This window comes from Cetorhinus maximus, chromosome 13 (genome assembly GCF_964194155.1).
Source record: "Cetorhinus maximus chromosome 13, sCetMax3.hap1.1, whole genome shotgun sequence".
NCBI classification, from domain to species: Eukaryota; Metazoa; Chordata; class Chondrichthyes; order Lamniformes; family Cetorhinidae; genus Cetorhinus; species Cetorhinus maximus.
In genome coordinates, this window is record NC_135891.1 from 20,120,749 (window position 1) to 20,138,769 (window position 18,021).

The 18,021-nt window shown below is 38.2% G+C and overlaps 1 protein-coding gene across 1 annotated transcript in view; it reads right to left on the minus strand.

Annotated features, from left to right (window-relative positions):
• Positions 1 to 5,747: 5,747 nt before the first annotated feature.
• Positions 5,748 to 18,021, minus strand: part of rpn2 (ribophorin II) — a 44,551-nt gene continuing 32,277 nt past the window's right edge. The window contains exons 15-17 of the mRNA XM_078555076.1: positions 16,204 to 16,333; positions 9,415 to 9,492; positions 5,748 to 6,047 (exon numbers count right to left, since the gene is read on the minus strand). Coding sequence (XP_078411202.1) covers positions 9,441 to 9,492; positions 16,204 to 16,333 — 182 coding nt within the window. The 3' untranslated portion in view covers positions 5,748 to 6,047; positions 9,415 to 9,440. The remainder of the gene's footprint in view (positions 6,048 to 9,414; positions 9,493 to 16,203; positions 16,334 to 18,021) is intronic.

Below are 18,021 nucleotides of genomic sequence, written 5' to 3' on the forward strand. Positions count from 1 at the left end.
TAAGTAGTTAGGCATTTGGTCGCTAAGAACCTTAACATTTTTAAAATCAGCTTGCACTTCAAGAATAAGTGTAAAGGCTGGCAACTTATCCATTTATATCACTTCAGTCTACTAGTTTCTCTTATTAACCCAAAACCTGTGTCTACTATCTAAATAAGGTTTAATTATTTGTGTCCGAATGGAAGTACAAAAAAGGCTTCTTTTTAAATGTGAAGTTCATTATCTGTTGTAAGAAAGGTCTGGGTAAATCATTCAAAGTCAACCACTATTACTTTGGCTGTGGTTAAACCCCATGATAAATAATTCACTGCATAAACCCCAGCAACAACACAATGTTGGATGATTACGATATTTAAGCTTGCTCTACATCGACTCGGGCTACAACTCCAAAGTACTTTCTATTGGTTGTGAAGCACTTTAATATATCCTGAAGCCATGAAAGGCACCATATAAATTCAAGTATTTGCCTCTGTTTCAATAAATCCAAAAACACTGATGGACTGGGAAAGACTGTCTCATTAGCCTTCAGATCAGAGGCTTCGGAGATGTAGATTTTATCTCATTCAGAGCCTATAGCAACACAAATTTAAAGTTGCCAGTCACATATCATTAATGGTTATTAAATAGACTTATAATTTGAAACATGACAACTGGGGTTCACAGATCCTAGTGGTCTGTGAAGGACCCCAAGAGTTTTGCAAGTGAATTAGATTTCTGTGCATCAAATTAATGCACTTTTGAATTACTATTACAGGATTTTGTGTTATACTGGAAGTTTATTGCAATTATAGCATTGCTCTGTCATTGCACTTCACCCCTTTCTTGCCTGTCTCAGTGACCACTGAATAACCAGTGTCCTGTAAATTGCAACTTGGGCTTCTCTCTGTATGAGTGTTAGAGAAATGTTGCTTCATGTGACAAAAATCTTTCTCTACTCTTATATGCAGAATGGGTTCTCTTGTTTTGTCTATTGACTTGTTATCTTAATAAACTGCTCATGTCAAGAAGAAAATTATCCTGTAAGCCATTAAATCCCACTGAGCACAATCAAAGTCTGGTATTACTCATGAGACTACTGTTTGTGGCTATCGAGAGATAATTTAGCTTTTCTCCCTTGTGAAATCAATTTTAAGACCGGAAAGCAGTGGTGAACAATGCAGAACATCAGTGGGAATGGTTTAAAATAACACTGATGAGATTTTCTTAAGCAATAATGGAATAATTGGAGAAGTAAACACATTGCACAGATTGGAACAGGAATGTTTATCACTACAATGAGTATACAAAGATAAGCTCTGGCTAAAAAGATAAGCTCTGGCTAAAAAAAAGATATGAAATATAACTTAAGTAGGAATTGATTCAGAAATTATGTACAACTGGGAATATACTTTGATGAAAATGTCATGCCCAGTAAAGGCATGTCCTCTTCATACCTTTAAACATCGACAGCATTCAGTATATATTTTTCTGGAGCTGTCTTTTATTTAAAAAGCAGAGATTAACAAGACTGTTAAGATGGCTGCAAAGGGGAAGAAAGGACAAAAGGGAAGCCCTGTGATGGGGGTGGGCGGGAAGGCCGGAGAGATTAAATGACAAAAAGGGATGATGATGATGCAAGGCAAAAGGGAATGGTCATGGGACAAGTAAAGAAACAAAAAAAAAATGGGTTGAGTGGGTATGAATGGTAATAGCAGAATCATCTACAAGATGCACTGCAGGAATTCACCAAGGCTCCTTCAACAGCACCTTCCAAACCCACAGCCACCAACATCTAGAAGGACAAGGGCAGCAGATGCATGGGAACACCACCACCTGGAAATTCCCCTCCAAGTCACCCATCATCCTGAATTATATCACTGTTCCTTCACTGTTGTTGAGGGGCAAAATCCTGGAACTCCCTTCCTAACAGCACTGTTGATGTACCTACATCATATGGACTGCAGCAGTTTAAGAACACCACCACTTTCTCAAGGGCAACTAGGGATGGGCAATAAATGCTGGCCCAGCCAGCGAAGCCCACATCTGATAAAAAAATTACCAACAGCTGCTGAGAACATGGGAGCAGTGGTTATGATCTGAAATTGTTGAATTCAATAGAGTCCAGATGGTTTGAAAGTGCCTAACTGAAAAATGAAATGCTGTTTCTTGACCTTCTATCGAGTTTCATTAGAAGAATGCTGGCTGAGGACAGAGGTCAGAGTGGGAGTGGAGTTGAGAATTAAAGGGACAGGTGAGTGGAAGCTTGTCATGCTTGCAGACTGAATGGAGGTGTGGGAAATTAGATGGATGCAGTCCTAGATGTTGTCAGCCACAATGGAGGGGATGTATTTAAGAGAGGGCAGATGCATAAATAAGGGAGAAATGAAGAAAGGATTATGCCAAAAGAATTAGATGAAAATGGATAGGAGGCTCAAATGGAGCATAAAAGCCAACTTGACTGGTTGGGCCAAATGGTTTGTTTCTGTGCTGTTTATTCTATGTAAGTACATAAAGGAGAACTAGCAGAAGGTTAATGTTGATAAGGTGAGATGAGGTAAGGTGATTTGGGGTTCGTGTGGAACATAAACACCTGCATAGACCTGCTGGGGTGAGTAGCCTGTTTCTGTCGTTATCCACAGTGTGGGGAAAATGTAGCGTATAATGGCCATGCAGCATTGCCCTTTTCTCAACTTCTGACTCAGAGCATCCGAATTTGGAAAGAGAAGAGCCAAAATCAAAATTTGTTAAGTGCTCATCCGTCCAAAACAGTCGCTAATAAAATTCCAAAGTCAAGTAAATAATAAAGTAAAAATGATGGAAGGGGTGGGTGGGTTGTTGGTGGTGTAAACAACACAAGTCTAACACTCTAAAACAAGAGGGAACAGTGCAGAATTCATCATAAATAATTTAAACTAAATGTATTACAAAAATGCTCTTCTACCTCCCATAAGGGTTAGATTGGTTGACAGCAATCATTTTTAGGTTCCTTAACTTTAAATTCCTCCATTGCAACCTGTTCGAGAGATCTTCTCCAGTCATATGTTCCTATCTGCTATTCCTGACTTATTCTGTTCCCTTTAGTTCATCGTAACTTATCATTTATGTGCACCAAATTTCCTCCTCTACACCTAGCTACCTCCCTATCCTCCTCAAAAGCCTGCTAAAAATCCTTCCCTTCAACTGTGACTTATGTGTCCTCTGTAAATTGCATTTTGGCCTCCTCGACATCCATAAATTAAAGACATTTATCATGAAATTAATCAGTCTGGCTCCACCAATGGCTCAGCAAGTTTACCCAGGGAGCAGCTGAATTTGATAGTCAGTCTTTATAGTTCTGTGTCAAATTACTATAATGTTTCACTACGCGGCAATAACAAATATAATGGAGTCAGTATGATTAGGAAGATATTGTGCATACCACCAACTGTAATTAGGGCAATTGATCATTTATGTAACTACGCACACAGAAAGGATTTGGGACTTGGGGCTTTGAGACTTGCATGTAATATTGAGGCAACCATCAAGTCATTAGGAATATTTTTAATTTGGTGAGCGTAAAACAAATGATGTCAGATTAGCTGCCAAATACACACCTCTCCCAATTTTCCTTTCTATTAATTTCAAAAAACAGCCCGGAAAAGCTCAGACCGAAAGGCAACCCCAAAATACAGGCTTTACAACATATAAAAATCAGGAGTTAGACTGAAATTGCAGCAGGACTTGGGCTCATCCTAACAAACTTCAGATTTGGCACAATATTCCACTACTTTTATTGCAGTAATTATGTTTTTGAATTGACTGAATGAAGATGTGCACTGAAGGCATGTATTCAATATTGTACAACAGCAATGTGCATCTTTAATGTAGTAAAATTGCCAAGCCACTTCACAAGAACATTAGAAATAAAATTTGACGCTAAGCCACATAAGGAGATATTAGGGCATGTCAAAGAGGTAGGTTTTAAGGGGCATTTTAAAGGAGAGGTAGAGGGTGGGTGTTTATGGAGGAAATTTCAAAGCTTGGAGCCGAAGCAACTGAAAGCATGGCCACCAATGGTGGTGTGACTAAAATCAGGGGTGTGCATGAGTCCAGAATTTGAGGAGTGCAGAGATTTCAACTGCTTGTAGTGCTGGAGCTTAGAGATATGGTGGGGCAAGACCATGGAGGCATTTGACTGTTGTGCATTTAGTCTTTTGATATTTAATTTAATCATTGTTCCTAACTTAACAAAAGGCGGTGATTTCAGCCAATTTTTAGCCCTATTTGCCCTGAAGTACGCCACTCTAAAGTTCAGTTAACTAAAATGTGCCCCCTGTGCAGGGTGCAATACTCTGAATTACACTCTGATACATCAATCCATAGCTGTACACAAATACCAAAATGTGATTGAACCCAAATTAATCAATCTATTTGTAAAAGGACTTGAAGTGATGGACTATATTCGAAATTGATTTTTTAAAGGCCATTATTTCTGTTCTGAAACAAAATGCACAAACCAAAATCAATGTCGTTTTGAACCATGGACCAACATTTGATGGGATTATGCAATGGTTACAAGATCTGATGGCCTCAATTCAGTGGCTGAATAGGTTCACTACTTATATTGTTGCAGAACTCCAAAAGCGTTGCTACCATAATTAAATTCCAGAATACGTCAACAGTAAATTAAGAAAAGGGACTTTAAAGTTTGTTTGTACTGTTCTCAACATTTAATGATCATTCGCTGTATTCTTTCAAAAGCTGTCATAAGAAACTTGCATTAAACACAATACTGCAGTGGCTACTGACCAATGATTCTTTACAAAATTTTTCTTTCAAAATCTGAATTGCATGACGCCAAAGCAATTGTATTCCTTATGGCTTTATACAAAATATCCTTCTACTTATTTCAACTACACATATCCGTAGCAGTGTGGAACTTGCAGCATCAACTTGGCTTCTTTAGAAGACCATAGGTTCAAGCCCCATTCCAGGTCTTGTATTTAGTCCTAAACTCAAGTACTGAGGAAAAGCTACATTGTTGGAAGCGCCATCTTCAGATGAAACTTTAAACTAAGGCTCCATTGTCCTGTTCTTGTGGCTGCACACTAAACATCCCACAGAACTGTTTCAAGAGGAGGGAGTTCTCCCATTTCTGCAGTTAGATGGGAACACCACCACCTGGAAGTTCCCCTCCAAGCCACACACCATCCTGACTTGGAAATATATTGCCATTGCTTCACTGTTGCTGGGTCAAAATCCTGGAACTCCCTCCCTAACAGCACTGTGGGTGCACCTACACTACTTGGACTGCAGCAGTTCAAGGCGGCAGCTCACCACTACCCTTTCAAGGGCAGTTGAGGATGGGCTATAAATACTGGCCCTAGCCAGCGATGCCAACATCCCATGGATGATTTAAAAAAGATGGTCCCTTGGCCAATGTTTTGCCTTCAACCACCACCACCAATAAACATTAGTACCTTGATGCAGCTTGCATATTTGCCTCCATAAGACATTATACAAAATTCTTTGTATGTGACACACTTTAAAACGTTTGAGAATATAAACAGACAACCTAAATGAAAAGTTTATTTACATGAAATGTTAAGCTAATGTGCATGCTGTATATTATCTATTTATCAATTATTATTTTATGTGATATGCCATTCATCCCAGCTAACAGTTAGCTAGTCATGTTGTAAAATAAGTGACAGTAAATATTTCTATAGTATGTGCTCCAGAGGAACTTTAAATGAATGGTGGTCATTCCAATGAAGGTGATGACAATATTTTATTTCCTGCTCAGATTTATTGCAGAAAACATAACTGATATTACAAAACACAGAGCGAGCCAAAAGGGAAGCCAGCACATATCTGAGATTCACCCAAAAGATGCACTTGCAAGAATCAGGGGTGGCCTCATATGGACCAAATATCAGTGCACTTCTTAAAAAAAAAACAAAGACCATCACCAATTCAAAAAAGGAATTACAATCAGGTTTCAAAATTCGGTGGCACATCTTCAGGCTTTAGGAATATTTTTCATCTTCTGAATTTTCCTTTTCATGGACTTCTATCAATTCCCTGATCTAAAAAGAAGAAAACCAGATATATTTAGGGGAAAAAAAGCACCATAGTTCCATGACTCTTAAATGTAGTTACATAGAATAATGAACACAGTTGCATAATGTGAACAGCTACCAGGTTAAATTCCTTTATCTGCTAGTCACATGCTGACCATTTGTCCTGAACCAGAAAAGTAGCGAGTCCTTCTAAAGAAATGCTAATCAATAGATCATTTATTTTTTTCTAGCCCAGACACTGAGTTTCAGCGAGTTCCAAGCCGAGCCTTTAACTATCTTCCACAGGTATGGTTGATTTCAGTTGTAGTGCATTGTGTCAAACATAAACAATGCATGGAATACATCAAATCCACATTGCAAAAATTTTTCTTTGAACAACTGCACTTTCCAGTCAAAATATATCTCGAACTTACACAATCCTAGGATTTTAAGTATGACGAGGTCAGAGCTTTGAAACAGCCACTTTTCATGAAATAAGTGACTACCCTTACTACTTCACATTAATCAAACCAGAGAGCATGATTTTACAAATTACTCTGGGCCCCTGTGGAGTCACTTGCAAGCTGCCAGAAAGAATGACAAGGTCAAAATGTGGTTTCCCTTCAGAAGTCTAAGCGAGGAACCATTAAGATTAACTTAAAATATTCTACACACTTTTTGTTTAATGAAGGATTTACCTAACTTTAGTCAGAGATGCAAACATTTGAATCTCACTTTTTTGAGCACATGGAAGGTTGACTCAGAAGAGACAATAAGCAATTCAGTTAAATACATGAGGTTCATTGAGCATTTGCGATTAGAAAATTTGAAGAACAGCGCATCCACTAAAACAATGGTTCACAAAATAGATACATTAGAATTTCATTTACATAAAGGCAACTTGTCTTTTAAAAAAATTTATTCTTTCACGGGATCTGGGTGTCGCTGGCTCGGCCAGCATTTGCTACACATCCCTAATTACCCTTGTGAAGGTATTGTTGAGCCACCTTCATGAACTACTGAAGTCCATGTGATACAGGTACACCCACAATGCTGTAAAAGGGAGTTCCAGGATTTTCACCCAGTGACAGCGAAGGGGTGGCGATATAGTTCTAAGTCAAAATGGTGTGTGGTTGGATGAGAACTCGCAGGTAGTGGTGTTCCCAGCTACTGCTCTTGTTCTTCTTGGTGGTAGAGGTTGCAGATTTGGAAGGTGCTGTCAAAGGAGGCTTGACAAATTGCTGCAGTGCATCTTGTATATGGTACGCACTGCTGCCATCGTGCGCCAATGGTGGTGGGAGTGAATGTTAAAGCTGGTGGATGGGGTGCCAATCAAGCAGCTGCTTTGACCTGAATGGTGTTGAGCTTCCTCAGTATTGTTGGAGCTGTACTCATCCAGGCAACTGGATATTATTCATCATACCCCTGTTTTATGATTTGTAGATGGTGGATAGGCTTTGGGGAGTCAGGTGGTGAGATACTCACTGCAGAGTTTCCAGCCTCTGACCCGCTCTTGTAGCCACAGTATTTATATGGCTAGTCCAGTTCAGTTTCTGGTCAATGATAACCCCCAGGATGTTGATAGTGGGGGATTCAGGATGGTAATGCCATTGAATGTCAAGGGAGAAGAATGGCAAATTCAGATTGTACCTCTTCAAGCCAACTGATATTAACCTGCAACAATACTGCTCTTAGTGTCCATTCTGAAAAGAATAGTCATCTTTGTTCACTTGTCTCAAAACTTCTGAAAAGCAATGAGATTCTTTAAATATAATTTAAGAAAAGATAAATTAACTTCTGGGCAGTGGTCAGAAAAATTAACCTTGTGCTTATGCAGTCTCACTTACTGACATATAGGAATGTTGCACTGTTGTAAAGATAAGCATATAATGGAGCTAGGATTAATTAATTAAAAGCGTCCACAACTGGCATCATGAGTTAGTTTTATGGAACAACTGTATGTTTATTACTTTGTATTCAAGGCTGTATATATATTTCACATTAGTGGATTTACTGTCAAACTAGATAAAATGCAACTTGAAGTGGCACTGTACAAGCTAAAATTTAACTCAAAGACTAAAGGTATTGAATTATTTAGTCACCCTAGCCTATAAATGCAATCTCTGCTATATCTTGAGTTTCCACTGAATTCAGCCACCAAGTGTTAAGTAAAGGCAAACTTCAATAAACTTTTCTACCAGAAATGTAATATGATTCTGATTATCCCGGAAAGTTAATGTTAGAACTTGAAATTATTAATTATATTTGTATGGATGCTAGAATGTTTATAACAATGCTTTTCCTGAATAATTGTGACCCAATAGCAATTTGAAAAACATACAAAAAAACCAAACATGACATTTAAACATGAAAATGCCTCATGCAAAACAACATGCAGCTGTACAACCAACACTGGAAAAACATGTCCCATTCAACAGAAAGAAAATTAAAAACTAGTACAATTCATCAAGCCAATATGAAGAAATGCTTGGAACTTCATTACCTTTAGTGCCCAAATATAGTTTATTGTTGGTTCCATTAAAGTTCAAGTTAAATGATCATACATTCTCAGATCACTACTGTGAAATTCTATCCCTTATGGTATTATTAGTTCTTATTCTTGCTGAAGTTAGTACAAATGTTGGCATGTATTTTCAAGGTTATCTTACAACATCACAAGTAACTATTTATTTCATTCCTTTTTATGTTTACTCCTTATCCTTTATCCAATGCTTATGTTTACATATGTATCTAGATTAGTTGGCTTTAATAAAACAATAAAGTTGAAGGACTATGGGGGAAAAAGTAGAGAAGTGGGACTAATTGGAAAACTCTTTCAAAGAGCTGACCTGATCTGAGCTGATTGGCCTCCTTCAGTGTAATATGGTTCTATAAATATACTCAAAGCCTCTTAATTTTCTACAGTAGACACTCCTCCTTAATTCCAAGCTAAAATCTTAAATATAATTCTATGAGCAACAATAGAAACTGGAAATGGGAAAATATCAAAAAAGAATTTGTACTTTGGTACCTGAAGCTCACAGTATTGCAATGATTTTGCTTCCAAATCCTAGCCTGATCTTTATGTACCTGGTATGAGATTTAAAGAAATTTTGTTTTGAACAAGCATCAAACTTCCAAACAAGGCCTGGCTTGGCAGAAAATGCACTTTAGGTCCAAATCACACCTCATGGGAGGACTGTATGATCCCAACGGTGATAAAATTAACTTTAAAAATGAGCATGTAAAATTAATACAATTTTATTATTAATTTCAACAACATCTTTTGCCATGCACAGTGGAATGGGAAATGTTTAATGGTTCACATGCATATCAGAAAAGCTAATTTTCCACATACATATATGTACACAGCTGATGCTCTTTAAACCCTTACTTGGGTTAGGTTGATTAGAAACCCTTCTACCGAAGAGTCCTATATTTTGCCAATCTACTGCTTTGTTCTGCTGCAATCCTGGCAAAGGAGAGAGGAATATAGATTTAGAAAGACAAAAGATCTTAAGGACAGAGGAATATGATTCAAAGTAAAGTTCACAGAATAATACATTCTTCAGTGAAGTGCCACTGATGATAGGTTGAAACTTCACAACTGTACACACTAAAAGGTCAAATCATTGAAGCCTACATGGAAGACCAACCCCTGGAGGTTTATTAATGACTCTAGCGGTATGTCATGGCATTTTTAATTGGAAAAGTTCCAATGCATTGCTTTAAAAATAAGTTACTGGAGAGACTGCTATCTCTGACATTTGATTGTTTTCCCCCTTCACTGCTTACACACCTCGCTTGAACAGACTTAAACCAAAAAAAAAGGTTTCAATTAGATATGAACTTGTGTTATAAATGTTTCAACAAACTATAATAAATGCAAAAGAAAACAGAGAACCCCACTCCCAATTTTCTCCTCTCCTGACGGCACAGGCCCACGCTCAGCTGACAGCAGCAGCCGCCCCCCCAGTACTTCAAGTCCCTATTTTCTTTGTGCATTGACATTTTTCAACTTGAGAACTTTTCGTTCTCAAGGTGTTCACTAAAATATGGTTCCAATAGGCCCTCTCAGTTACCTCCGCCAAAAGGAGTCATTATGCAGTAGTTGGTGAGATTTTCAATCACAGGGGGCATAACAGCAGGGCACATTTTGTCATCATACTTCCAGGAGGGCTGGATAGGAATTACAAGCTAGAACCTGCCCTTCCAATTTAGTTTCCTAAGCCAAAGGTACTGTAGTGAATTATAGCAATTATACTGCTGACATGCTGCCTCAACTGACCCTCAGTAAACCATTTCACCTTAGGGAACATCACAGTTAAGTCCAAACTTGTCCTCCAGTAAGACGTATAGAACAAAATGCTCTACTTTTGCTGAATAAACTAACCATGAAAGTCTGTTAGGCATATTTGATTTACAAGATTCTAAAGAACTGTCAAATGTCATGACAGGCATATAATTTGCATCCTTTCATTTTGAAACATTGCACCTTGGGTGACTTTAAAACAAATTTCCCCCATGGCTCACGAGTTCCTATGAGAGAATACAGGTAATCTATTTTTAAGTGGCTTTAGTTGCATTTCTAAAATTATAGATCCAACAGGAATTCGTCAAAAATACATGATTAGTCATCTGCAGACAAAGAAGCCTGCAGCATAAAAAAACATTTACTTCTAATAGTTACCCTGCTAAGTTATAAAGATTAACAGAGAGAACAGAAGTGGAGGAAAAGCTGAGAAGGTTGTTGAAAAAGCAAAAGAGGAGCCATGGCTTTACAAGAGAGTCGCAGAGGGCAAAAGCAAGGAAGTTATGCTGAACCTTTGGAGATCAGTCCTAGCTGGAGGGCTATGTCCGATTCTAGACACCACGCTTTAGAAAAGGTGTCAAAACATTGCAGACTTACTAGAATGGTACCAAGGATAACAGACTTCAGTAATTGAGAAGCTAGATAAACTGGGATTGTTGTTCTTAGAGCAGAATAGGAAGCTGAGACATTTAAAAGAGGTTTTGTTAGAGAATATACAGAGAAACTTTTTCCACTGGCAGGAAGGTCAGTAACCAAGAGGGAGATGGAGAATTTTTTTTTTTTAAATGACATGTTACAATTGGGAATGCACAGCCTGAAACACAGTGGAAATAAATTCAGTAGTAACTTAAAAAAAAGGGAGTGAATATATACTTGAAAGAAAAACATTTTCGGGGTTACAGGAATAGAATAGAAAAGTGAGACTAATTGTGGCTAATTCTTTCAGAGTCGATACAGATGTGATGAGCCACATGGCCTCCTCTTGTGCTGTATGTTTCTACGAACTTTCAGTGATCCATCTGGGTCAGGGAGAAAGCAGGTTTGACCCTTGGATTGTGCTAAGGTAATCAACTTAAGGATGATAACATCATTATAGTTTGCATTAGCATCTTTTGTCCAAAGTAGGGAAAAACCGTCGCTGCTCATCTTGATCTAACAGCCAGTTAACAGAATTTGGCTCAGATGTGAGGGTTGCTTTGGTTGAACAGCCTGGCAACACTCACTGTATGGAAGAGGAATGGTAGTTTGCAGTTAGATGTGTGTAGAATGACTTACATTGCCTTCAAGAGAGGGAGCAAGCGAGAGCAGAAACACCAGAGGTAAAGATTACCATTCAAAGCAAAAACTTGCATTGAAAAGACAAGCAGGATATTTGTGTATGTTGTATAAATACAGAAAATATAAATGACACCCATGGTCATAAAGAATTTGAAATGAGAAAAATGTTTTCAAATTATCATTTTTCCTATAATTCAGAAGGTTCCAGGGATGTAAAACCAGATTCTATTTAAAAATACAAAGCTCTTTGACATCTCAGAAGCTTATTTTAAAAATGTTTACACTTTAAACGCATTATTCCATGATTCTTTCATATATTTTATTGATACAAAACGCATGTAAGATCAAATACATTGATAACTTATGAGCTAGCATTTTGTAGATAAAATGTATAGATATATATGAGCTAAAACATTGATATACACTATGAGTTACTATATAGGATGAATATAGATGGTCAAATCACCATATATAACACTCTCATACTTTCTGGGGTTTGGTTTGATGGCTAGTGTGCGGTCCGGAATAACGTCAACAGCACAGGTTCAATTTGTGTTCTGGCTAAAGTAGCCTCCTTGCCCTACCGCTGAGAGTGGAAGGCAATGGTAAACCGCAACGGATAAAAACTGCCCAAAAAAGTGGCTCAGGCTGAAGTATCAGCAGACAATGAGCCAAAGACCTGCCTTGAGGCAAAGAATGAAGGAATGAAGCAAAGAAAGAAAGCTCTCCCCACTGATCACAGTCTCAGGTTGAACCAGACTGTTGGACCCTGAGCCAAGCCTCCAATCCAAGTTTCATATCAACGGCATCTCAACCCAAACTTTGTTACTCATATCTTATCCCACACGAAGTCCTGCTCACCTATTGTCCTGAGCTGTATTAACTCTTGGGCCCCCAATGCCTCAAAATTAAAATTCTCATATACATGATTGTTCCGAAGAGGAGTCACACTGGACTCAAAACGTTAACTCTTGTTTTTCTCTCTCCACCGATGCTGCCAGACCTATTGTGTTTTTCCAGCATTGTGTGTTTTTATTTCAGATTTCCAGCATCTGCAATATCTTATTTTTCTAAAATTTGCATCCCTGTGTTCCTAGCCCATAAGCCACTCCCAACCTCTGTTTTCCTTCTTCTGGTCCACTACATACCTCGTTCCCTCCGCACCACCACTGCTGCCACTCACCCAAACCCCAACACTCCATTTCTTAACACGCTTAGAATTCACTCCACTTCTCGCTCCTTTAAGACCTTCCTCCAAACCAAACTCTTTAACCTTGCTTTTGGTTATCCTTCCAAGTATCGCCACCTTTAGCTCACTGTCAGTTTTGGTCTGATTATGCCTGTGAGAAGAGCCTTGCAATGTTTTTCAATGTAAAATGTGCTAAATAAACACAAGTTGTTCTTGAGATCAAATGCTATGGACTGTCCTAAATGTATATTAAACTGCAATGTGTTAACTCTCAAAGCTGCAACTGGAAAGTTGCACACGAGTTTGTCATAGTGTGAAGCTTTACCACATGTTATTTACAACACCACATTGTTCTATGAGCCTTGGCACTCACTGAATAAAAAAAGACCACTTACATTTGCATTTTATAGCTGAAATGCTACAGTCCTCAAAGGGTACCAGTATCACTTCTAATTGGTTTGTGTGGGCACAAAATGAATTTTGATTGCACGAGTGGCCAATGAACCACATTAGTAGACAGCTCTAAAATGCAATTTATTCAAATTCTCCGATACAACAGTGAACTATAGCTGTAACATTTCAGACTCCTGAAACCAATTGAATCAAAATTACATGTCAAATATATAAAATCAACACACTGAAAGTCCCCCTATTTTTAATTTGCTCAGCACAGTTGGGTATATAAACCCACGCTGAGCAGTTGCGCTCAGCACAGCACATCCATCACTTCAGATAGGGAAGAGGGTCGGGGTCAAATAGTATCTGAATGTTGAAAGACATGACATAACCATTTTAAAAGCTGTTTTGTATTTCTTCACTCGGTTCTATAACAGCAGTCAGAAAAGTGTTGTAAAAATATCAATATTTAAAAATAAACTAACTCTAATAATTTAATCTAATAAAAATAATCTCGAAGTATTTTTCAAAAAATGTTCCACTTTTCTTCCTGTTTGCAAACAATCACCCTTCTGATAAAAGGGTGGGTAACATATGCTACAAATTTCTAATCAGTCATTTTTAGAACTGACCGTCACCTAATACGAAGAAAAAAGATACTAGTTTTCTCCAGCCAATTTATCTCCTCGATGTTATTTAATGCCGAATTACAATGATAAGTTTCATTCAGTGGACCCTGGATGAGATGCAGGTTCCATTTTCTGGATTTTTTTTTCTAAAGACTGTTATTCCGCTGCTTCCTTCTCATAGAAAGATTTTGTGCATCAAGCTGAAGAATGTCACTACTAGAGAATGGAACACTTTTTCACTTTGGGTAACCACTGTCTCTATTAACCAACCTCAGCTGGTAGAAACAGCTAAAACTAAAGTTCCTTTACACCTGCCCCAACAACAGTTGCCCAAGTTGAATCGCCTCATGGTGAACTCCGTCAGCCCTGACTGGGAGCCAGGCATGATCGGTCTGCCACCCATATTGAGTCACCCTGCTACAATTTTTATTAAAGCTGAAATGTCTCTGGATATATGCAGCTGATATAATTTCTAGCTAGGGCATAGCGCTGCTTTAGAGCGAGGTATTTTAGGGAGAATGATACTGTGCATTGCACTGAGCTGTAACTTTTTAAACGATTACTTTACAGATAGGAATGCTGTGCAGATTTATGCATACAATGGTTGAAATAGCGGATATCCTGTCTAGCGTGAATGTGCCTACTATAATTTAGTGATGGATTACCTCATCACCCCTCTCATCCTTCAAGATGCACCTTACAACCTACCTCTTTGACAAAGTTTTTAGTTATCCGTCCTGTTATCTCATGTGATTCAGTGTCAAATTGTGTTCCATAATGCTCCTGTGAAGCACCTTGGGGTGTTTTACAATGTTAAATGCGCTTTATAAATAGAAGTTGTTAGTTAAACTATTGAAAATACTTAGAAAATAAATTTTAAACATTAAATGCTAATAGTTTTTTTGCTTAGAATGGAATTTGCTTTTAGTGATCTTGAAGTTCTTGATGCTTAAAATTACTCTTGGCAAAATCGTCAGGAGGCTAAGATCTCACACTATATTTATATATATCCTCAAGGCTATTAGCTATGTCTGTCTGTGACCCTGAACAAAATGGGCTATCTGGCAGTATCGAAGAAATTTGCACTTTGTTATCTCTGAGGAGACCCCAACGACCCCCTGTGGGCTGCAGAGACCAAATTAAAAGGGAACAATGCAGAGGCCATCTACATTTCATAAGCCAGGGCTAGCCAACTGGATCCGATCCACCTGCTAGGACAAAGGACCCCACAACCTCTCTTTGAGACTTAATGATTGGGACATTAACAATCTCAGGGACGCAGGCAAACAGATACACACCCTTTTTCAAAGCTAAAGTGGAGAGGTGATAAACATATTACATGAACCCCTAGCTGGGGGAAATCAGTAATATTGCCTTGTGGAGCTGCAAAGCTCAGTCTGCCATTTTTACCATCTACAAGCAGCAGCACAGAAAAGGGGTTCTGTCCAGGTTTGAATGCCTGGCCCCAGCCCCACTGTTTCTACTGGAACTTCTGTACCATCGCCTACAAAACTGATTCATCGCTGCATGCCCATCTCATCATGGAAATCAACTCTACTGGAAAAGTCAATTATCTGGCATCAGTTTAGCCTGCTGACCTCTGTGAAGGAAAACACCATTGGACTTTGATTCTGGACACACTTGAAACAATAATTCTTTTCGGAGGTCTTTACCACGTAAATCTTTCTTTCTCTATCCCTTTTTTACTGTACGAACGCACAGGAAGCTAAATAGTGACTCCCCTTCCGCATTTCGAGTGTGTGCAAATGAACTAACCCACTGAGTTTATCCGATCTTGAGTTTGCTGAGGCGTTAACATAAAATTGGAACACACCAAAACTGAGGGGTTGGGAAACACACCACACTTCTAAAGGAGGGTAAGCAAATCAAAGCACCTTTTTGTTTACGGACGGGTGGTGAGAGGAATAATCAGGGCTGTTTAAATTAACCCCCCTCCTGTCCATGACATTATATTAACTGTGCATTTTCCATCAACTTTCCTGTTCAGTACACGTAGTTGATCAAGATTGTGCTGCACCCCACAGTCTTTCTTTCCAGTTATGCTGAAATTATAATAGGAAGGTGGTAATCTCCACAGCACAGACAGGCACTGGGGAATTGTTACCTTCCAACATATTGACCATTGAGGGACCTTCAAAAATATTATCACTCTACCTGGATTCGATTGTACTGGATGCAGCTCCTGTCATTTATCACGGTGAGAGTTAAACATTTCATTTCTTTTTAAGTGCCGATAAAATATTTAACTTCAACAGTGATTAAAAAAAAACAATAATCTAAATGCACGTAGAGCAATCAAACATAAAGCTGCAAAGAACTAATGCACAGAATATTTTGGGTTGGATGAGAATTCCATACCTCTTTACTGCCTTCTGAGCTAACATTCTGTTTCCAGCAAAGAATGTGATGCTGCCAAGTATAGCAAGATACTGCAGAGTCTGAAACATGTTCAGCTGAGTCCAGTATACATACATGAGTCCCAACATTCCTGAAGAAAGTAAGGTAAAAGGCAAGTTTTAGGCTGACATTGTATAACAGGGCTATCAGTACAGAGATCACTTAGGCTGAACAAACATTGGATTTAGCCTGTTAATAGTTAAGCACTTCACTGACCTACCTGGTCAAAATGAAGATGCTACATGTGGTCATCAAGTTTCTTTAATTTATCAAATACTGCTAGTTGCATTCAGACTCTCATTTTAACCAATGTTAATGTTTAAACTTCCGCTATCTGTATGCAGCACTTGATTTAGTTTCCTGAAACAAAAGGCAATTAAAATATTTTCTCTGCAACGCCTTAAACTATTTCACTGCTGAGGACTAGCTGATCCAGACTGCAAATTTTACATAATCACCATTGAATATTTGTTTATAATCTGCCTGTAGCTCACCAAAGATAGACTGGCATGGTCTCAAGTCACTGCTGTTTGATTGCGAGAAATTAGAAAACAATATATAATTTGACTTATGTTACCCAATCAAAAGGCTCTAGCAAATAAACAAAAATAAAGCAATGACTCCAAAAAATCATTGGATGTTAGTTTACTTTTTACATATCAGTATCATCCAATATTAACAACTCCTTGCAGATCCAATGGCTCCATACCTGTCCACAAAAATGCCAATTATGGGCCTGCTGTTGACTTTTACAACTGAATACAAAACTGGGGTTTAAGTAAGTTAATTGCAATGGTGTTGTTACATGTGTTTTCTTGCAATTTGTTCATTTTTTTCATCAATATCTTTGCATCAAGTTGTAGCTCTACCTTCACTATATTAGCTTGTACTTATTTCCTTGATGCACAAGATGCACAAAATAAAGGAATAGAGCAATAAAAACAGAATGATTCAATGAAAGTAGAATAATTAAAATGATTAAATCACAGGAAATAAAAGAGCAACCAATATTGTTGAAACAAATGCAATCTTGCACAATTGCAGAATGGCAAGTTATTAAATTACTCATTCAGTTGATGGTAAGGTTATTCTACATAGAGATAGTCAAAAGGCTAAGTTCTCAAGTTAGGTTTTTTTTTAGTGTTTAGTGCAGACCTCCCATCATATTGTGTCCATTACAACGTGGTAAGCAATAGGTGCCCTACAAGTCAAGGGTGATGAAGCAATTGTTACTGAAAATAATTGCGACACTGTGGGAGCAAGCACACTACACATCTAGGATTTTTAGTTAGAAGGTGAATGGGATCCTGAAGTTTAGTAGTATTGTAGTGAGACTGCTGGAGTCTAGCAGCATGGGGATCTAGAGTCCCTTGATCTGGTATTACTGTAGGAAGGGAACTCATGGAATGGCACAATTGGGGATTAAGTGAGAGGTTTGGATTCTGGGTGTTTGTTAGCAGTAATCGGAAGGTTAATATTGGTTATGGGAACACCCGCTTCCATCAGTATTACTTGGAGACTTTCCAAAGAATCTTTGTAAACACTGATTTTGTCTCTTGTGATTGGTTCTTGCAGGTGTATTCCTATGTCTGACTATTATGTTAAAGTAGTTTTAAACTCTTAAGTAACACTTTCAAAACTGGATGCAAGGCTGTCTTTTTCAAATAAATACACTTAATTAAATTTGAAAAAAGTGTTTAAAAAATTCTCAAGGCGGCAGCATTGATGGCAAGGCTGACATTTGATACCCCTCCCGAATTGCACCTAGAAGGGGGTTTT